General features: G+C 47.5%; 1 protein-coding gene and 1 long non-coding RNA gene across 2 annotated transcripts; both read right to left on the minus strand.

Annotated features, from left to right (window-relative positions):
• Positions 1-4,939: 4,939 nt before the first annotated feature.
• LOC113452064 (waprin-Phi3-like) lies at positions 4,940-11,624 on the minus strand. Its single transcript, XM_026723469.2, has 3 exons — positions 10,979-11,624; positions 7,576-7,710; positions 4,940-5,143 (listed from the first exon to the last, which is right to left on the minus strand). Exons 1-3 carry the CDS (start codon positions 11,073-11,075, stop codon positions 5,133-5,135), a joined length of 243 nt encoding a protein of 80 aa, XP_026579254.1. The 5' UTR covers positions 11,076-11,624; the 3' UTR covers positions 4,940-5,132.
• A 266-nt stretch (positions 11,625-11,890) lies between these two features.
• Positions 11,891-21,479, minus strand: LOC148125966 (uncharacterized). The gene is made up of 3 exons (XR_015743354.1): positions 21,078-21,479; positions 18,770-18,967; positions 11,891-15,667 (listed from the first exon to the last, which is right to left on the minus strand). It is a non-coding gene; the product is annotated as an uncharacterized LOC148125966 (long non-coding RNA).
• Positions 21,480-21,929: the final 450 nt, after the last annotated feature.

Below are 21,929 nucleotides of genomic sequence, written 5' to 3' on the forward strand. Positions count from 1 at the left end.
GATTCTTATTCACGTGTTACTATTTTTCGCTAGCCTTCTGTAATTTTTTTCTAATTTCCATTTTTTATTCTCCAGCCATTGACAGAACCTGCACTTTCTTCCATGACAGTCATTCTACGACACCCCGCCAAGCCAAAAGGGTGCTGACAGGGCATCTGTGGGCATGGAAATCTGTGGCTCAGAGCTTTCACTCTGGAGGTTTCCCCTCCTTTCAGCCGAGTCTGGCTTGCAAAAGTGCCAATGCCCCCTCTGGAATCGCATACACGGCCCTTGATTTTTGACCTTGGCGTGGGTGGGAGCTGTCTCGTGCCTTGGCTACTTTGAAGACGTGACGTGGGGCCGAGGTCAGGAGAGGGCACGGTGGGCCTGGTAGAACCGGAGCCCTGACTCGGCCAGGAGCCAAGATTTTGGCACGCGATGCTTCTGTATAAACAGCCTTGTGTACCTGATGCCGAAAGGTGTGTCTCTTACACCCAAGAGGGAAAGGGGTCGAGACCAAAGCCTGGGCATTCCCAAGGAAAACAGGACATGGCAAACTCGAAGAGAGGAGAGGAGGAGGAAGAGGAGGAGAGGGAGGAGACCTAACCCCCACCCCCCACCCAAGAACCCAGAAGGTCACCTCTGCAGCCATTCCACTTCCATGTTTACACGAAGAGCACCTTATCAAGATTGTAATAATAAACACAGGAGTGTAGCATTGCCAGAAACTGGGCGATAAGCCATTGGTCGCTCTCAGCTGCACAGCCGAGTGGCATTCGGTGCCCATAAGGGCCTTGGTGTAATATAAACCCAAGTATCCAAACTTGGCAGCTGTTCTTGAACCCTGAATTTACCCCTGAACCATCCCTCCTTCCCCAATTCCTCTTTCCTGGCTCCACCAGAGTCTGACTTGGGCTGCACCAGTGCAGAGTTTTTGCTTCCATGCACAGGTCGTCCTCAGTTTACAACCACAATTGAGCCAGTGGCGGGACTCGATTTTTTTTTAAACTCCCGGTTCAGTGGGTGTGGCTTGGTGGGCGTGGCAGGGGAAGGATATACTGCAAAATCCCCCTTCCCATCCCACCCCACTAACCTGCTTTCCAGCTCTGTTCTCCTTTGCAGGGCAACCCAAGGAGACCCAGCCCATCAGCTGGGACTCAATGGGAGGCAGAGAAGAGGTGGGGTTGGCCGGTTCTCCGAAGGACTCAACATTTCTGCTACCGGTTCTCCAGGACTGGTCCGAACCGGCTGAAGACCACCTCTGAATTGAGCCCAACATTTCTGAGATGGTCATTAAATGAGTTTTGCCCCGTTTTTACGAACTTCCTCGCCGTAGTTTTTAAGTGAATCCCTTGCAGTTGTGAGAGGTAGCCCCATGGTTATTCCATGAATCGGAGCGACCCATTGACCCCCTTTCTTAAGTGAAGGGCTGCACGTCCCAAAAGTAACCTGGTTACTAAGGGAATCTGGCTTCCCCATTTATTGGTCCGAGGGTCGAAAAAGGGGATCGCGTCGCCTCCCCCCGGGATGTTGTAACCGTCATAACTGCGAAACCAGTTGCCAAGCGGCTGAATTTTGATCGCCCCCCGACCAAGGCCACGCTGCCAGTCGCTTTTCTCATTTTTAACATTGAACGGCCACTAAACGAATTGTTGTAAGTTGAGGACTACCTGCAGTTTGCCTGGGCATCTTCCCCCCCCTTCCCCCCCCCCCAAGTTCCCTGTTTTTCAAAAGAGGCTTGGGATTCCTTGGGGGAAACCCCTCAAAAATGAACAGGAGTGGCCTCCGGAAGTTGTGGGAGCTTCATCCCTGGAGGTTTCCAAGAAGAGGCTGGACAGCCATCTCTGTCAGAAATGGTGTGGTAGCATCTCCTACGTGGGTGGGGAGGTTGGACTGGATGACCTCCAAGGTCCCTTCCAACTCTGTTAACCTGTTAAAATGGGTCTCCCGCAGTCCCCAGCCGTTTCTTCCCAGAACCGGGAAGGCTCCGCGCTGGTGGAGACCCTTCCCCACGCCAGGACCACCACCCCTCCTCCCTCCCCGGTATTGCAAACCCCCAACCCTGCGGGGAACGCCCTCCTTTCCTCGGGCACCCCCAACCCGCCGCCCCTCTGTAGATGGACCCCTCCAGAAGCCCCCCCCACCATTGTGGCTCCAGGGGCGGGGAGGGGAAGGAGGGGGGGAGGAGGAGCGGGACATTTGTCCTGTTGAAAGGCTTGAAAATGCCTTTCTTCCAAGGGTTCTTTTTTTTCCTGCTGGGAGTGCTCCAGAGTAAGGACACAAACAGAGGCAGCTGCTTGTAAGCAGGTTCCTTTAATTTTCAGGAAGGCAAGAGATAGCAAGAAGTCTGCGTTCCTGGGGCTAGCCAGCTTTGTGTAATAAACTCCTGATTTTTATACCTTTTCTCCTTTTGTGTGTGAGTGCTTAAATCCTGTCAGGGGGGGGGGTTCCGTCAGAGGGTAAACTCTGCGGGGTGGTTTGATTGGATTATTAGTTTCATTTCTTATATTTGTTTAGTGGCAATCTCCTGTCTGCTATGGGTCTTTTGTCTTATTTGTTTTGCTGATTTGGCATGGCCTTTTGTTTGTAAGGGATTTGTTTTTCTTGTTTCCCTAGCTTTAATTACTTGGCTTTTGTCTAGGGGGCTTCTTTCAATACCTTTTATCAAATCTCTTTTCCTATGCAAGTTTGCTTTTACGGCTAGCCTGATGTTCCCTTTGGGCTCTTCCTGCTTGGGTATCACCACTGTCCTCATGAAGTTCCCTTTCCACAGTCCCCACCCTGGAGGCGGGCAAGACCCGCTGCTCCAAAATGCTGGCCCGCCGCGGGGTGAGGGTCACCCAGCTGCGGGGTACGAGCAGCCCGGCCTCCCTTCGTCGCGCCGGGTTGGAGCCTCTCGGCGGGTCTCCCCTGGGGGGGTGGGGAGGGGGAGAAAAGGGGGAGGAGAAGAAGGAACTCCTTAGGGAGGGGGGAGATGAGGGTGGGGTGGGGGAAATCCGCCCGTCTCTGGTCGGGGAAGGTTGATTCCGATTAACAGAGTTGGAAGGTACCTTGGAGGTCATCTAGTCCAACCCCCTACTACAGCATTTCTGACTGAAGTCTCTGCCCGCGGGGGTGGGGTGGGACGCGGCACCCGCTCGCCTTGGCGCTGCGGCGGAGGGGCTGCGGGATCCCGGCCGGCCCTGCTTCTTCCCTCGGCCCCGGGGTCTGCCCCAGCCCGGGTTGCAGGGCGTCCCATCCCCCTTGGAGCCCCCCCACTCCACCCCCGGCCGGCCGGTCGGTTCCGCGGCGACCGTCCAGCACTCCTCCCACTTGGGAGCTCCGCCGGGCTTTGCCTTCCGGCTGCCTTTTCTTTCCTGACCAAAACAATGAAATGGGGGGGTTATTGTCATTGTTTCATCCCTCCAACCGTCAGGATTCCGGGCAGTTGGCAACAATCCAAGAAGAGCAACAGCAACAGCAACAAAAGGCGGCAAGAGAACAATAAAAGCCACTTTCGGAAGAACGGCCGTCCAATCGGGAGGAATGAGAACTTTCCCCTTGCGAAACCTGCAGAAGAACTTTCTGCAGAAGCCGTGTGTGTGTGTGTGTGTGTGTGTGTGTCTGTGTGTCTGTGTGTGTGAGAGAGAGAGGGGGGGGAGGAGAAAGGGGGCTGTGGTTGAGGCTTCCTCTCTTTTAAGGGCACCCAGAGCACCCATCCCCCCAACTGTGGAGAGGCTGCTGGGAAATCAAGAACAGGGTCAGCAAAACCCGTTATTAAACCCTCCCCCCACCCCCCAAAAATGTTTCTTTCCTAGTTGCTCTCAGACAATTCGGTCTTGGGGGGGGGGCGGTTGTCTTTCTTTCCTAAATATCATTGAGAGTGTAGAAAGTTAGCACCCACCCCCTCTCCTAGAAGAATGAAATATTGTGGGGAATATTAAAAAACCTGACTTTCTGGTTTTCATTTGAAGAAGTTTCACTTCTCATCCAAGAAGCTTCTTCAGCTCTCGCTGGCTGGAATCCTTCCATTCCCCTCCATCCAGTCAGAGCTGAAGAAACCAGAAAGTTCAGTTGCCTCTTGTAAAAAGCAATTTGGGGACAACTATGACCTGGATGACTGAGGATCTCACTTGAAAGAAAAGGAGGAGGAGGAGGAGGAGGAGGAGGGGAAGAGGAGGAGGAGGAGGAGGAGGAGGAGGAGGAGGAGGAGGAGGAGGAGGAGGAGGAGGAGGAGGAAGAGGAGGAGGAGGAGGAGAAGGAGAAGAAGAAGAAGAAGAAGAAGAAGAAGAAGAAGAAGAAGAAGAAGAAGAAGAAGAAGAAGAGAGGAGGAGGAGGAGGAGGAGGAGGAGGAGGAGGAGGAGGAGGAGGAGGAGGAGGAGGAGGAGGAGGAAAGGAAGGAAGGAAGGAAGGAAGGAAGGAAGGAAGAAGGAGGAGGAGGAGGAGGAGGAGGAGGAGGAGGAGGAGGAGGAGGAGGAGAAGAAGAAGAAGAAGAAGAAGAAGAAGAAGAAGAAGAAGAAGAAGAAGAAGAAGAAGAAGAAGAAGAAGAAGAAGAAGAAGAAGAAGAAGAAGAAGAAGAAGAAGAAGAAGAAAACACCTAATAGAAGGGAAAGTTCAGGAATTAGTTCAGGGATAGTGGAATCCTTGGTGGTCTCTGAGCTTGGCAGATGTTTTTTTTTCTTTGCAGATGATTCATTGCCAAACTAACCAACCTTCTAAGACTGATGATGTTACCTCGCTGGGCAATGAAACATCTGAAAATGATGCAACCAAGGACCCCACAGTCCTCCTCTCCTCTCTCCCCCTCTTATCTGCAACCCCCCCTCTCTTCTAGCACCGAAGATGTTCCCTAGTTTTGTCATGAAAGGTTTGCAAGGACACCCCCAAACTCAGAATATCAGGGACCCCACAGTCTTCCTCCACCTCCTTTTTCTGCAAACCACTCTCACTTTTTGTGAGAAAAGGCCAGTAGACACCAGAATTTTCAATGCTGAATTTATTGAGGAAGGCCCCTTTCTGGAGCGAGGACTTTATCCGGCGTGAGAAGCGGGGTCAGCCGTCAGGGAGGCCAAAGAGGAATGGGCCACACAGGAGGAAGACGTTCTTTGGCCCGGTTGGACGTGAGGATGGAAGGCTGGTGAGGGGCTGGCTCCTCCTCCATCGGGTCTTGGGGCTCAGAGCGGTCCTGAGGAGAGAGAAAAGGGGCGCTGAGAAGGAGGAAGCATCTCGGCTGGAACGGAGCTGCGTCTTCCTGGTCAGCAGAAGGTGCCACGGAATGGATGAATGCAATGGGCCAGAGTCCCAGGAGGGAGGGGCCACCCCCCAAAGAGTAAGTGGCAGCAGATAGTCTGAGAGAAAGAGGGCGAAGGCAGCCTCTCCTCAATAGTTCCTTGGTTTTAGATAACAGGTGGCTTCAACGTGGCAAGATTCTGTCTCTAGATGCAGAACAGGAAAGGAATGTGCTTGGGAGAATTATTGCCTGTCCGTCTGGGGTTTTGGAGCCTGAGTATCCCCTTCTGACTTGGAGGAAAGTAATAGGGCCCTGTGGGCCCCTCTGGTTCCTTCACTCTCCTGAATGCTGGAGTCACACCTGGGGCTTCTTCGTTGCTTTCTATACTTTTATTCGGCAGGGGACAAGTCCAGGAGGGAGCGACATACCAGAAGAGGGAGAGACAGTGGATAGTCTGTGTGAGAGAAAGAGGGCGGGGACAGCCTCTCTTGAATAGTTCCCAGAGGATATCGTGCATTCGGATAGCGGAGTCTTTAATCTGGCAATATTCTGTCTATAGGTGCGAAACAACACTCATCCTGGAAGAATCATCCTGTGTTATTCTTGGCTTGGGGCCTGAGACGGGGTGGACTAAGGAATTCTGGGAGTTCACACATGATGTGATGGAATATAGCAAGGAGCGGGGAATCATAAGAGGGAAGAATGCATTGCAGAGGAGTAAGAGCCAACAGATAGCGTGTGCGAGAGAAAGAGTGAAAGAAAGAGTGTTCTCTATTGCTACATTAACATTCTTGTAACCCCTCGTCCTGATTGGCCAGAACGCACGGCGCTCGGATTGGCTGAGCCAGCCGCAGTGATTGGCCCATTGAAAAATTGCCCGCGATTGGAGGAAACCGATCGCGGGGGATTCAAAGCGGTGTCATTGGCCGCGGCTGGCAAGGCAAGTTCAATATAAGCCGCCACCGATCCGAGGGAGAGCCGAGCCGATCTCAGAACTAAATAAAGAGCTTGAAAAGAGTCACTGAGTCTCGCGTCTCCTTCTTGCGATCGTCGAACGTGACAAAGAGGATGAAGACAGCCCCTCCTCAATAGTTCTCAGAGTATATCCTTGGTGTAGATAGCAGGTTGCTTTAGGGTGGCAAGATTCTGTCTCTTGGTGCAGAACAAGAAAGAAATTGAATTGGAAGAATCACGGCATGTTTTTCTGGTCTCTGAGAGCCCGAGAGTGTCCTTCTGGTTTTGAGGAACGAAATAGGCCCCTTGGGCCCCCTCCCCCCATTCCTCTGGGCCTTCCTGGATATCAGAGCCACACCTGGGATGAGGTTTCATCATTCATTCCTATGTCCTTTGCTCGCCAGGAGACCAGGCAGAAGTTCCCCCTAGGCCTCTGCAGCTCTTTGAGTCCTTGGACTGAGAAACAGCTTCCTGTTCTGGGCCCCAAGTGTCTTCACTGCAGAGGCCCTGCCTTGAGTTAGGGACCCTTCCAGAGGGTTATCTGGGTCCTGGAAGGCAGAAGGGAAGGAGGGGAGGGGGTGTCAAGACTCCTTCTCATTCCAATGCAGGAAGAAAACAGGTGAAGGATGCCCTTCATGTTTCCTGGGACATTCCCTGGGTAGCTGGAGCGGTTGCCCTGCGGGAGGAGCAAGGCCTGGCCGAGCAGGAAGGTTTCCCCTCTGAGGGAGGGAAGCCGCTCAGAAACGTGTAATATCAGAATAAAGGAAGGAGAACCTGCTGTGTGAGCTGGGAGTGTTTGCGGATAGGATGAACTCCTGGGAAAGGCCGTGGCTGCCAGTTCTTTTGTGGGCTGGAGGCGGGCTCTGCCAAACCCCAGCATCGGATGTTGCCAGGAAGGAAACCCCACAATGGAGGAAGAGGGAACTTCGGGGTTCACGAAAGGCTTCAGAACGAGACGGGAAAGAAAGGATAGGACAGAGGAAGAAAGAGAAAAAAGAAGGAAGGAAAGAAAGAAAGAAAGAAAGAAAGAAAGAAAAGGAAGGAAGGAAGGAAGGAAGGAAGGAAGGAAGGAAGGAAGGAAGGAAGGAAGAAAGAAAGAAAGAAAGAAAAAGAAAAAAAGAAAGAAAGAAAGAAAGAAAGAAAGAAAGATGAGCAAGAAAGAAAGGAAGGAAGGAAAGAATGGAAGGAAGGAAGATAGGAAGGAAGAAGGGAAGGAAGGAAAGAAAGAAAGAGTAGGAAAGGATCAAAGGAAGGAAGGGAATAAGGAAAGAGAAAAAGGAATGAAAGGAAGAAAAGAATGAAAAAGAAAGAGAAAAGGAAAGAACAGAAAGAAGAAAGCAAGCAAGGAAGGAAACGAGGAATGAAAGGAAGGCAGGAAGGAAGGAAAGAGAGAGAGAGAGAGAGAGAGAGAGTGAGTCTCGCAGTCCCCTCACCTGGGCTGAAACACTCCCTGGCGCATCCGACTGGGCAGCATTTCTTATTCCCTTCGCATTCAGAGTCGCAGGCACAGTCTTGGTTACATGGGTGGTCAGGATCAATTTTGACCTTGGGACACTCGCCCGGCTTGACTGGAAAAACAGAACATGAACTCTGAGGTTGGCCCAGAAGGATGGACAGTGCTGCTCAACAGCCCCTCTGCCAGCTTCTCTGCTAAAAGTTAATGGCTTGGTGTTGGACACCCCCCACCCTTGTGGCAAATGTGGTGCCACTATGCAAACAATTAAGCACATTGCGCAAGACAGCCCACAGTAGGGACTCTCTGGTTCCCTAGAAGATCTGCATGAAGCGACGCCAGAGGCCATCACCCAAAGAGCTGGACTGAACGTCCAGTCATGAGGCCACTGCTTTACCCCCGTGTAATTTTGTGGGGTGTGCGTGTATGTTTACTTCTCTTTGTCACGTCTTCATCATATGAAAACTAAATGATTGCATGTTATACGTGACTGTAGTGTGTGTGTGTGCATGTAGGAGCCCTTGCTCCTTCGTCCCAGATAATGGACCCCAATCTGGACGTGGTAGGCACACTTTCCTTTCCCTGAGTGCACCTCATTTTCAGTCTTTTGCCTTCAAACTGATGGGAGATCCCTGACTGCTTGTATGATCAGCTGGGCAGGGGCACCTGCAAGGCCTGGTCAAGAAAGCCCAAAGGTGCTGGGAGAAGGTGGAGCTACGTCGCTGCGATACAGCTGCAATCTCGGGGCTCCGAGATCGCAGCTGATATCTTCGCCCCTGGTCAGTCCCAACGGACCTAAACCATCCCGTAGAGACGGTGATAGTAAGGGGTGCATTCTGTTGATCCCAGGGACATTGCAAAGTCCCTGGTTGATCCAGAAGAAGCTCTTTTACCATCGGCGGAGAGGCAGCCATCAAGCTGCTGAAGCTGGGACAGCTCCGGAAGGAAGAGACTTATGTGTTTTTGTTTGTTGTTAAAGTCAATAAAACTTTTTTTCAAAAAAAAAAGAAGAAACCCCAAAGGTGCTTTTTCAGGAGGCAATTGGACATCTTTTTTTTTCTTTTGAAGACATTTCACTCCTCACCCGAGAAGCTTCTTCAGCTCAGACAGGATGGTGGGGAAGGGAAGGATTTGTGCTCCTTGCAGACAGCTGGTCATTTGCATCCTTTTAGAGGGTCGTTGAGGCCACTTGGAGGTTTAATCTGTGTCCTCTGAGAACCTCCATAGACACGGTCAAGAAAGCCAACAGGCTGAACTTCAGTGAAACTCCATCTTGGTTATTTTTTTCCCCCTCCCACCATGCTTTCAGGGAATTGTGCAGCAGGTGTCCATGGGAAATAAGGGACTCTGACATGAATTTTTAGTTTTATTTAAACAAATGCATCTTATATCAATATTTACAACAGACAAGATAGGCTAACAGGAACATCATGAGGTATATCAACCAAGGAAAATGTTAAGGTATTGAAGAAGATTTCAGAGCTTCTCTAAGGCTGATGCAATGAGGATGAATCAGGATGGTTATTGCTGCTTTAAGACTGAGGATGGGTCCCACAGGGTTTTACCACTTTAAGAAACTGTATATACATAGACAGCCATGAGAGGGCGACTCTCTCTCTCTCTCTCTCTCTCTCTCTCTCCTTGTGTTCTGTCTCCATTATAGTTCTCTATGAAGAGTAAAGATTGATTGCTTGCCTGGTATGTGTCACACTGCAAACACTCTGACAGAAAATCATCGTGAGGTAAATTACAGAGCACACAGGAGAAAAAAAGGGGGGGGAACATCCCCCTCCACACCCACAGCAAACAGTTGCATCACAGATTGCCTCATGACAGAGCCAGTGCTCTTCAACTAGTTAACCACAACGGTGTGCTGTGATGCATTGTACAATTCCACTCTTCCAACTGCTAAGTTTAAATATCTTAACACATGTCCCACAGACACCCCATATTTTCTATAAACCTGCTTTGCTAGACCTGAAAAGTTGACCTGCATCGTGAAAGCCACCCTGAACTGGGGACCACCAGACCATCTACATACACACAGCAGTTTCTCCTCTCAGTCTTTAGACATTGTCTGAAGAACCCAGATTGGCTGCATCCTTGCAAAGAAAGGAAGAGGCATTTGTTGGTCTGAGCTCCGATCTTGGCAATTCGGTTGCAAACGTTTCATCACCATTCAAGGAGACATGGTCAGCGTGCTTGGAGTTGGGTTCGTCTGTCCGAATGCCAGCCTTTAAATACTTTTCATGTGATACAAATTAGCATTAGTGTTGTTTGTTCACATACTTCTGAAGTAAGGAATGTGCATCACATAAAATTTGCATCACACAAAAAGGTATTTAAGGCTGGCATCCTGACAGAGAAACCACAATTCAAAGCACACTGATGTCTCCTCGAATGGTGACAAAACGTTTGCAACCAAATTGCCAAGATTGGAGTGCAAACCAACAGCCCAACTACCAACCTGAGTTACTAATATTCAAAGACATTTCATATGACAAAGTTACTGGCTTCACGTCCTACCGCCTGGTTGAGAAGTGTACACTAAATATGAACTTCACATTCTAGGAAGTATGTTGGGCTCTTTCTTAATCAGTTTCCTTTGCTACCATCTAGTTCTTGTGCTTTGTTCCTGCTCAAGACAGATAATGTGCTTGCTATTAAAAAAATAGTTGCATTGTGAAGCAACCAAAGGTTTCATGATTTCCATCCAGGTGGCCATTAAGCAAATTTGAAATCTGCCTTCTCTGAAATTAACGGAATAACAAATTGGAAGGGAACTTGTAAGCCATCTAGTCCAAACCTCCACCAAAGCAGGAGACCTTACTACACCATTTCTGACAGATGGCAGTCCAGTCTCTTCTTGAAAGCTTCCACGGATGAAGCTCCCACAACTTTTGAAAGCAACTTCTGTTCCATTGGTGGATTGTTCTCACTGTCAGAAAGTTTCTCCTTATCTCTAGGTTGAATCTCTTCTTGTTCAGTTTCCATCCATTGTTCCTTGTCTGGCCTTCAGGTGCCTTGGAGAATAGCTTGACCCCCTCCTCAAATATTGGAAGACTGCTATCCTGTCTCCCCTGGTCCTTCTCTTCATTAGACTAGCCATGCCCAGAGTTCGTGCAACCATTCTTCATATGTTTTAGCCTCCAGTCCCCTAATCATCTTTGTTGCTCTAATGGATTTAGTTAATTAATGGGATTCTGCCCACCCAGAGTGTATGCAATGGCTAGACCCTACCTTCTGCAAAGAAAGATGAATAACCTGGCTTTGGGTGGACCAATCGCAATCCCGTGTTAGTCAAACTAAAAGTATTCTTAGTGCGTTTCAAAGTCCTGGATTGAGCAGAAGTGTGCGAGACACCCTCAGGCTGTGGTGCTTACCTTTTGGGGGACAAAGTTGTTTGGTGGTCTTTGCTGTTGCCAGTTGAGTTGAAAGGATGAGGAGACCAGCTAGGAAGAGAAGAACCCAAGGTTTCATGATGCACTTCTAGTCCAACTTGCAGCAAGAATTCTTTGTCTCTGCTGTGTATTTCTAAACGCACTTGGACTGGGGTTGTTCTGTAGGGTGGGTCAGGTGATGCAACATCCTAAGATGGATTGCTGACATGTAGTGTGCAAGAAAGGAGAGTATCCAGAAGAGGAAATCTTTGACTGAAACCAAGTAGAACTTGCTGTTAGTCCATCTGGTCTTGGTCAATCTCTTGACCTTCCTTGTTCTGTGTCTTGCACTGGTCTGGGTTTTCCATGCTCTGCATGTCAAAGTTATCCACCCCAAGGAGATGTAAGACAGAGGGGGAAATTTACAGTTACTGCAACAGTGGTTGAAGCCCCGACACTACTGGATCATGGCTGCTTGGTGCTGGTCTTCAGCACCAGTTGAGTTGTGCCCCAAATGAAGTGGGGATGAGGTGGCCTCCAACTCTGGAGCACTACACTCTTTCTGGGCCAAAGATCATCCTCAGATATTTTGTTCTAAAGGAATAGAAAATAGAATAGGATAGAATAGAATAGAAATGAATAGAAAATAGAATATAATAGAATAGAACAGAGATGAATAGAATAGAATAGACTAGAATAGAGATGAATAGAATAGAATAGAATAGAACAGAGATGAACAGAAAATAGAATAGAATAGAATAGAACAGAGATGAATAGAATAGAATAGAATAGAATAGAATAGAATAGAATAGAATAGAAATATTGGAATGTAGAATAGAATAGAATAGAATAGAATAGAATAGAAATATTGGAATGTAGAATAGAATAGAATAGAATAGAGATGAATAGAATAGAATAACAGAGGTAGAAGGGACCTTGAAGGTCTTCTAGTCCAACCCCCTGCCCAGGCAGGAAACCCTACACCTCTTCAGACAAATGGTTATCCAATATCTTTTTAAAAACTTCCAGTGTTGGAGCATTCGCAACTTCCCTGAGGCAAGGTGTTCCACTGATCAATCGTTTTCACTGTCAGGAAATTCTTCCTTAGTTCCAGGTTGCGTCTCTCCTCGATGAGTTTCCACCCGTTGCTTCTTGTCCTGCCTTCTGGGGCTTTGGAGAAAAGTTTGACTGCCTCTTCTTTGGGGCCGCCCCTGAGATATTGAAACACTGCTGTCGTGTCATTCCTAGACCTTCTGTTCATCAAACTAGTTTTATCCACTTTCTGCAACCGTTCTTCGTATGTTTGAGCCTCCAGTCCCCCTAATCTTCTTGGTTGCTCTTCTCTGCACTCTTTCTAGACTCTCCACATCTTTTTTACATCGCGGTGACCAAAACTGGATGCAAATATTCCAAGTGTGACCTTACCAAGGCCTTATAAAGTGGAATTAACACTTCACTTGATCTTAGATTTTATCTCTCTGTTGAAGCAACCTAGAACTGTGTTGACTCTTTGGGCAGCTCCTGTAAATGGCTGGCTCATATTTATATGGTTGTCCACTAGGACTCCGAGATCCCTCTCACTCCTATTGAGCCAGGTACCACCTATGCTGTACCTGTGTATTCAGGTTTGTTTGTTTTTTGCCTGAATGTTTCTTCTCACCCCTTTCTTATTAAGACCACAGAGGAGATTGATATCTTCAAGATGAAGATCAGCTCCTTGGAACCATAGATGAAAACCTGCTTGTGCTGTCTTGCAAGCAGACACGAGGTTGCCCACCAAAAGAGCAGTGTTTTATGTTGGTTTTGGTTCAGCTGAACCGGTGCTCTCAGGGAGACAACTCTTTTAAGACTGACAGGGAGACTGTAGGACAGGGGTGTCAAACTCAAGGGGCTCTGTTTTCGCTGGCAGATGGTTGCAGGAGGCTGCTGCAGCCCAAAATGGAGCTTGCAAGAGCTGCGGGCAGCCTGTCCTGCCCCTGTTGGATGCTGATTCCGAGCGGGAGGTCGAACAGCTGACGGGGAGTGGGCGTGTGGCTCTGGTGGTTGTGGAGGAAACTGGGGAAGGGCACAAGCCGGATGGGCATTCAGAGGAAGACCCAGGCCCATCCCGTCTTCATCCGAGGGCATGTAGGGAGGAATGGATAAGAGAGCAACGTGAATCAGTCGCATGGTCTATGGGGGAGGAAGGGAGCCTGATCCCCTTCATGGGCTGCAGCTGGGAGGACTGGTTAAAAGGACAAACTGTGGTGGCAAAGTTGCTGGAAGCAAAATGTGCATTCTTGACAGAGCTTATCTGTGTTTTGGCTTCCTCCCAACTATGGTATCTGGTAGAAGTCTGCAATTCATCATCCTTGCCTGTCGTAGTAATTCCTTCGGTGTGGTTTGCGTTTGCTTTTTAATTTCGAATTAACTTTACTTTGAGTGCAGACTGCATTTTACTCCCTCCGTAAGCTGTTTTCTTTAAGAGTTTGATATCCTGCCGAGGATAATTGGACATTGGGGCCAAGTTGGAGGCATTAAAGGGACTTTCTTCTATTTTTGTGACTTGGTTATTTTTGTGTCACGCCCCTTTGGGTCATCGCACAGCCCTTCCGAGCTCCATTTTTGCCGGCAGAGCCAGGGACGGGCTTCAACATTTTTTAGCAAGGGGCTCTCTCTCTGGTTGCCGGGTGGGTGTGGCCATGGTGGTCATGGCCTAGTCAGCTTCCGGCCCCATAATGGTGTGTGTGTGTGTGTGTGTGTGTGTGTGTGTGTGTTTGCTCTCCCTGGGCTCAAGAGGCTCTTTGGAAGTCGGAGATGAGCCTGTTTCCGTCCTCCATGTGCATCCAAAATGGGCCGCATAGGGACTCCCGAGAGAGACGGAGTCGGGTGGGTGGGGCCAGACAAAAGTAGGATATGGTGTCAGGGGTCCGGCACTTACCCCCATTTGAATCATGATTCCCGAGCCAAACTTCCAAAAGGAAGATCGATGTTTCGGTGTTTGAAATACCACTTTATAAGGCCTTGGTAAGGCCACACTCGGAATCCGGCATCCAGTTTTGGTCGCCACGGTGTAAAAAAAAAGATATTGAGACTCTGGAAAGAGGGCAGAGAAGAGCCACAAAGAGGATTAGGGGACTGGAGGCTAAAACATATGAAGAAGGGTTGCGGGGACTGGGGATCACTAGTAACGAAGAGAAGGACCAGAGGAGACAGGAGAGCATCTTCCAGTAGTTGAGGGGCTGCCAGAGACAAAAGGGGGTCCACCTATTCTCCCAAGTACCTGAGGGCAGGGCAAGGAGCAATGGGTGGAGACTCATCAAGGAGAGAAGCAACCTGGAACTCAGGAGAAACTTCCTAACAGGGAGGACAATTCACCAGTGGAACTGCTTGCCACCAGATGTTGTAAGAGCTCCATGACTGGAGTTTTTCAAGAAGGGATTGGACTGCTATTTGTCTGGAATGATATAGGGGTCCTGCTTGAGCAGGGGGTTGGACTAGAAGACCTCCAAGATCCCTTCCAACTCTCTGATTCTATTCTATTCTATTCTATTTCTATTCTATTCTATTCTTATTCTATTTCTATTCCATTCTTATCTATTTCTATTCTATTCTTATTCTATTCTAATTTCTGTTCTATTCTAATTTCTATTCTATTCTAATTTCTATTCTATTCTATTCTATCTATTCTGTTCTATTCTATTCCTATTCTCATTTCTATTCTATTCTATTCTATTCTATTCTATTTCTATTCTATTCTTATTCTATTCTCATTTCTATTCTATTCTATTCTATTCTATTCTATTCTTATTCTATTCTAATTTCTATTCTATTCTATTCTATTCTATTCTATTCTATTCTATTCTATTCTATTCTATTCTATTCTATTCTATTCTATTCTCTATTCCATTCCATTCCATTCCATTCTATTCCATTCCATTCCATTCCATTCTATTCCATTCTGTATTTTCCCTTCTCTCTATTTTTCTTCTCTCTAATTCTATTCTAATTCTATTCTACTCTACTCTACCCTACCCTATTCCTATTCCTATCCTATTTCTATCCTATCCTATCCTATCCTATCCTATCCTATCCTATCCTATCCTATTCCATTCTGTATTTTCTCTTCTCTTCTCTTCCCTCTATTTCTCTTCTCTCTAATTCTATTCTAATTCTATTCTACTCTACTCTACCCTACCCTATTCCTATTCCTATTCCTATCCTATCCTATCCTATCCTATCCTATCCTATCCTATCCTATCCTATCCTATTCCATTCTGTATTTTCTCTTCTCTTCCCTTCTCTCTATTTTTCTTCTAATTCTATTCTAATTCTATTCTACTCTACACTACCCTATTCCTATTCCTATCCTAATCCTATCCTATTCCTATCCTATCCCATTTTGTATTTTCTCTTCTCTTCTCTTCCCTCTATTTCTCTTCCCTCTAATTCTATTCTACTCTACTCTACTCTATTTTATTCCACTCCATCCCATTCTATTCTAAATACCAAAGTTTCTTGGAGGTTGACACAGGGATTCCTAAAGAAGGCTTCATTTCCCCAGATGTGGGACCATCCAAGGACTCCTGGCTGCGGCTGCTGCTGCTACTGCTTCTCTTGGAAGACAGAGCCACTGTCTCCTCTCACCCCTTGGGTCCATTCTTCCCTTGGACCTCTTAGCAGGAGAAGGTCCTGAAGTTCACATCCTACATTCTTGGGTGAAAAAACAAGTTGGATATTAACTTTTAACCATTTGCAACTGTTCCTTAAGCGCATTCCTTCACCATTGTCTAGTCGGTGCATTTTGTACCTGTTTGAGGTATGTCCCTGTTTGCTGAGAAATTAAAAAGGCAAGGAATGTTGTTGTTGTCATGCTGTTGACTCTCAGGAAGTGTGACCCATAAACGGAGGCCACTGGGGCCGGGGGGAGTTTCCAGCTTTGGCAAACATATTGGGCAAATGCATACGATCGGTCGCCCATTTCCTTTGGGGGCAGAAGGAAGAACATACTGACTCTAGGTCAGAGGTCTCCAAACTCGGCCACTTTAAGACTTGTGGACTTCAACTCCCAGAATTCTCCAGCCAGCTCTGCTTGTGGACTTGATCTCGATTGTATCCTTCTGTTAATGCAACTTAGGACTGCGTTAGCCTTTTTAGCTGCCACTGCACACAGCTGGCTCATGTCAGGATATCTAAAACTAGCCTCATGTTAGGAGAATTACAGGGATCCCAGTCAAAAGATGACCACGGCACGAGTGAAACTCTTCAGTGCCTCCTGCTCCAGGTGAGATAGCTTTAGACAAAAAACAAAAACACAACTTCCTGTAGTGCCTATGAAGATTCTCAGTCATTCAGGTCACGGTTGTCCAGATGAAGTCACAGACGAAGTCAAACAGCTGAAGAAGCTTCTTGGATGAGAAGCAAAACATCTTCAAAGAAAAAAAATCCAGTTGCCCCCTTTAAAAAAGCACCTTTGGGACAACTTCCTCTATTGTTACCTGGTTCTGGTAATGAAATGTCTGCAGGAAAACAAGCAAGCTCAGAGATCACTAAGAACCCTTCATGTCAACCCTGAGCTACACATATTCTCCTTTGGTAGGACAAAAACTTCCACTCCGCTCTTCCAGAAGAGTCCAGGGGTTTTGACCTAAGTCGGGGTCCCCAGACTTAGGCACTTTAAGACTTGTGGACTTCAACTCCCAGAATTCTCTAGCCCATATGGCTGGCTGGAGAATTCTGGGAGTTGAAGTCTGCAAGTGTTAAAGTGGCCAAGTTTGAAGACCTCTGACCAAGGTCCTTGTGACGACCCAGGGTGGGATACAAAAGCAATAAAGTCACAAAAACCAGTGAAGTCCCTTTAATTCTTTCAACTTGGCTTCAAAGGTCCAACTATCATTGACTGGAGAAAAAAACTCCCCCACAAACAGTTGCAAAAAGGAAGAACTTCCATTCAAACTCAAAATACATATAAATTGTAAATAGAAAAACAACGACACAAACCACACCGAAGCAATTGATGAGACAAGGCAGGATAAGGGCTTGAAGACATCCACCGATATCGAAATACACACCCTGGGAAGTGAGAACAATTAATCGGTGGAAGGACTTCCTTCCAGAAGTCGTGGGTGCTCCATCACTGGAGATTTCCAAGAAGAGCTTGGACAGCCATTTGTCCAGAATAGAAGAGGGTCTCCTGGTTTAGGCAGGAGATTGGATTAGAACAATGGTTCTTAAACTTTCCTTCACCAGAGACACCCTTTAAATATCTTTTGTGGCCACCGGTTGAGATCCACTGACCCGCTGATATCTGAGGTCCCTTCCAACCTTACTATTCTATGTCTCACAACCCTGTTGAGAACTGGAGTTGATGCTACCCAATGGAGGCGTTCACAGTGGGGAAGCCGGTGACCACAATGGGAGAATCACAGCCCTCTCTCGTCTGTGTTTACGTTAATGTTTGGATGACCCAAAGTGGAAGGGATTGCTAACATTTCAGAAGGCCAACGTGAACATCGGGCCTAACGAAACACGTTTCAATCCCAAGAACTCCAGGATTCTCCACTACTTCGGGTTTTCTGTGTAAGTGTCATGCCCCTGTCCAGAGTCTGAATTCTGAAGGAAGAAGCCGGACAGCTGAAAGGGAGCAGGAATGTGGCTTTGTTGGCTGTGGAGGAGGCTGGGGAACGGCAAAGTCAGGCTGGGCAGAGCAGGGGAGAGGTAGAACAAGGGAGAGGGAGTTCAGAGGAAGACCCAGGCCCACCCCCTCTTCATCCTAGGGAGGAATGGAGAAGGGAGCAACATGGGTTGCCTGGCTTACGGGGGAGGAAAGGGCCCTGATTCCCTTCATTAGCCATAGCTGGGAAGACAGTTTAAAAGAAAGACAGGCTACGTGTGGCAACTTCTGGGAGCAAACAAATCTTGTGTTGTAGTGTGTTCCTGTGTTCCTGGCATCTTCCCAACCGCGTGAGTTTTGCCGTGCCTTCAAGTCTGAAATTCTTGCTCCTGCCCTGCCAAACTCATTACTTCAGTTTGGCTTGTTTGGACTTAATTTTCTGCAGCCAAAGGCTGTTCCTGGGAGAGATTTTCTCCGGCCAGAAGGTAACCTGGAAATTGGAGGCAAAGTTGGAGATAATAACGGAACTCTTATTGATTATCCAACTGTGCTGCCTTTGTGCCACACCCCTTTGGGTCATCACAGTAAGCCACCCAGAGTCATGTGTATGAGATGGGAGGCTACCGTTATAAATCAGATTAATAGTATGAAAAAATAGATGTTTAGGTATAAGATAGGTAGTACCTGACTCATCAGTAATATTACACTCAGAAGGATCAGAAGGCCATTAATTAAATATGAGTCAACTGTGTGCAGCACCTGCCAAAGCCAATGTCATCTTGATATGCATCAACAGCAGCCCTAGTGCCAAGATCCCTATTGTGTTCCCCATAGCTATCCCACGGTTGGGAAACTTGGACCTTCAAACATCAAGAAAGGAAGAAAATTGACTCATTTGAGTTGTGGTGCTGGAGAAGGTGCCTGCATATTCATTCCCCTGAATGAATATGCAGGCACCTTCTCCAGCACCACAACTCAAATGAGTCAATTTTCTAGTCAATTTTTTAGTCAATAAAGCTGACTAACAAGCGAGCACAGAAGGGCATAACATCAGACCTGTGACTGGACAGCAAAATCATGAAACCGTGTCTCACTTATTTTGGCTATGTCATGCGGTGGAATTCACCGGAGAAAGCAATTATGTTGGGAAGAGTTAGGGATAAAAGGCCACCAGGCCATCAAAGAACTCGGCGTCTACATACCATCAAAGCTGGCAGAGCAGCGAACGCCTCAAGGAAGTAGGGCGAGATCAGAAGATGAGGAAAGACCTGGCCAACAAAATCGCCAAGAGTCAGACATGACTGAATGGATGTCATCATCATCACCACCACCGCCCTCATCATCGTCGTCAATGCAAACATTTTCCTCTTGGCTCCACTGCTGGGACCACCCCTGGGATCCTGTGTCCAGTTGGGGTCATCACAACACAAGAGGAACAGAAAGGAAGAGTGCAGAGAAGAGTGACAAAGATGGCGAAGAGATTGCAGCTAAATCATAGAACATAAAATCATAGAGTAGCAAGGGATCTTGGATGTCTTCTACCCTGTTTCCCCCCAAAATAGGACCTACCCCGAAAGTAAGTCATAGCTTGATTTTTACATGTACTCCCGACATAAGCCCTACCCCCAAAACAAGCCCTAATTAAGATCCTGCCCACTCCAGGGTGCACAGGTAAAAATTAAGCTAGGGTGGGGATGAAGGGAGGAGTGGAGTTGCCCAACTGCTTACCTTTGGTCAGGTGTAGCCAGGCCTCACACCCCCTGACACCTGCCTCACCAGCCCATTTCTTCTGCAGCCGGCAAGGCTGGCCAGGCTTCCCTGAGGGCCTCTGGAGCTGAGAACAAAGCCCAGGATCGATCCAGAGGTCTCTTATCGGCTGCAGAGGCCTTCAGGAAAGCCTTGCCAGCCCCAGAAGAAGAAGCTCCTGAAGGCCTCTGACAGCGAAAAGGAGGCCGGGAGTGACACACAACTTCTGACCACAAGTTGTTCCACTGGTTCATTGTTTTCACCACCAGGAAGTTTCTTTTTAGTTCTAGGTTGCTTCTCTCCAAGAGCAGTGAAAGTAACTTAGTATGTTTAGCCTACAGCAGAGAAAATTGAGCCAAGACATAATAACAGAGTCTTCCAAAACATGAAAGGGAAAGCAGATAGTGTGATTTATTCTCTGTAACGCCTGAGGGCGAGGCAAGACAAGAACCAGCAGGTGGAAGCTTGCCAAGGGAAATCCAGACTCAAAAGAATATCTCCCTGTGGCCTCCCTCTGTACTTTTTTTCCCTTTCCTCCAGCTGCTATCCTGGTTTGATTGATATGAACGATGAATGAACATCTGTTCTATTTGGACTAAGTTAAATCGGAGCCTATTTGTCTTTGTCTTGATCCTGATAGTGTCCAGAATCAGGCATCAACTCAGGGTAGAGATTAGATTAGATTAGATTAACAGAGTTGGAAGGCACCTTGTAGGTCATCTAGTCCAACCCCCCACCCAAGCACAGGACCCTACACTATTTATGACAAATGGCAGTGCAGTCTCTTCTTGACAGCTTCCGGTGATGAAGCTCTTCACAACTTCCAAAGGCAACTTCTGTTCCATGGGTTGACTGTTCTCCCTTTCAGAAAATTCCTCCTTGTTTCCAGGTTGAATCTCTCCTTGTTCAGTTTCCATCCATAATTCCTTGTCTGGCCTTCAAGGGTGCCTTGGAAAATAGCTTGACCCCCTCCTCCTCTCTGTGGAAGAGATAGAAGATTGTCAGCACTATGTTGTTGATGCCTCATACTAAACTGGTGGCTGACCTCTTTCAGCGGAGAGGGAAAGGACCAAGTCCTTGGATCTCCACCATGGATGGATGATTCAACCTAAACATAAGGGGAAATTTCCTGACGGTAAGAACAACCAAACCAATGGAAGAGAAGTTTCCTTCAGAAGTTGTGGGAGCTTCATCGCTGGAAACTTTCAGGAAGAGACTGGACTGCCATCTGTCAGAAATGGGGCAGGGTCTCCAGCTTGGTTGGACTTCTAGATGACCAATAAGGTCCCTTCTAACTCTGTTCTGTAGAGATTCTCACTCATCCGAAGTTGCTTTTTCAGGAGGCAACTGGATTTCCTAGTTTTTTTCTTTTGAAAGAAGTTTTTCCCCACTTTTTTCTACAGATTTTTAGCTATACGGTTTGGGATGAACACCCTTTGAACGCAAACTACAGGGACCAGGAGCACCACTCAGGTTGCCCTGAGGACTCAGATAAACCTCTAAATGCTTCAAGGACACTGAGTGCCCCAGTGGATGACTTACAAAAAGTAACAGAGTTGGAAGGGAACTTGAAGGTCTTCTAGTCAACCCCCCGCTCAAGCAGAAGACCCTGGCCTAGGCCATTTCAGACAAATGGCTATCCCATCTCTTAAAAATCTCCAGTGTTGGAGCACCCACAACATCCGAAGCTCTGTTCCACTAATTAATTGCTCTCCCTATCAGAAAATTTCTCCATATTTCTACCAAAGGTCTGAGTTTTCTTACCTAGCTTATTACTCTTCTACATTTTCACGAGAGACGTCATTTTAATATGGATTATGGTTTCCTTCTTTCCTGCATGCAAACCAGAGGTACTTGGTTCAGTTGGGGGAGGCATATCAATGAATTAATGAACTAATTAATTAATATCAAAAGAACAAGAAGGAGAAGAAGGGTTCTCAAGCAAGGTGGTGTTTGGACCCAACACAAATGGTGAGAGGGCCTTGATGGAGCAAGTGGACCTCTTGTTTTTTTTGGGGAATTGCTCCCAGGATGGGCTTTCTGAGGGTTGGCCATGCTTTGAGCATAGGTGGGACCTGGAGACATATATCTCTTCAGGCTTTGCTCTCTCAGTTTGACCGGATGCCAAAATCTTTCCTGCTCCACCCCACACATTTACAAAATGAAGAAGGTCCACCTCAGTTTTGGCTCTGCCCTTCCAGGGAGAGTAAACCTCCCTCCCTCCCTCCCCCCCTTTTGCTTGCAGCTGCCAAGGACTCCACCCCCACCCCAACATGGCTTATAAGGGAGGGATTGCTGGTGGCCAGCAGACTGAATCAGGATGCCCTCTGCTAGCCTTCTCCTGCTAGTAGGACTCCTCAGCCTCTGGATTGAGCTGACACCCATCTCTGGATGGAAGAAGCATGGTAAGAGACCCCTTTTCTCCGGTGAAAGAAGAAACCCCAGCATCTGTTCCCAGATGTTTGAAGTTTATTCTACAAGCGTTTCTTCTATGTTGAGATAGATTCTACTTCCTGTTTTATGCTCTCAACCTTCGTAGAGAAAGACAGGCTACTTGTGAACAAGTAGGGTTCTATCTAAACAAGGTGAAAATAGTGGTCACCTTGACTTTGTTTA

Source organism: Pseudonaja textilis, chromosome 3 (genome assembly GCF_049901715.1).
Source record: "Pseudonaja textilis isolate UNSWEBS1 chromosome 3, rPseTex1.2, whole genome shotgun sequence".
Lineage (NCBI taxonomy): Eukaryota > Metazoa > Chordata > Lepidosauria > Squamata > Elapidae > Pseudonaja > Pseudonaja textilis.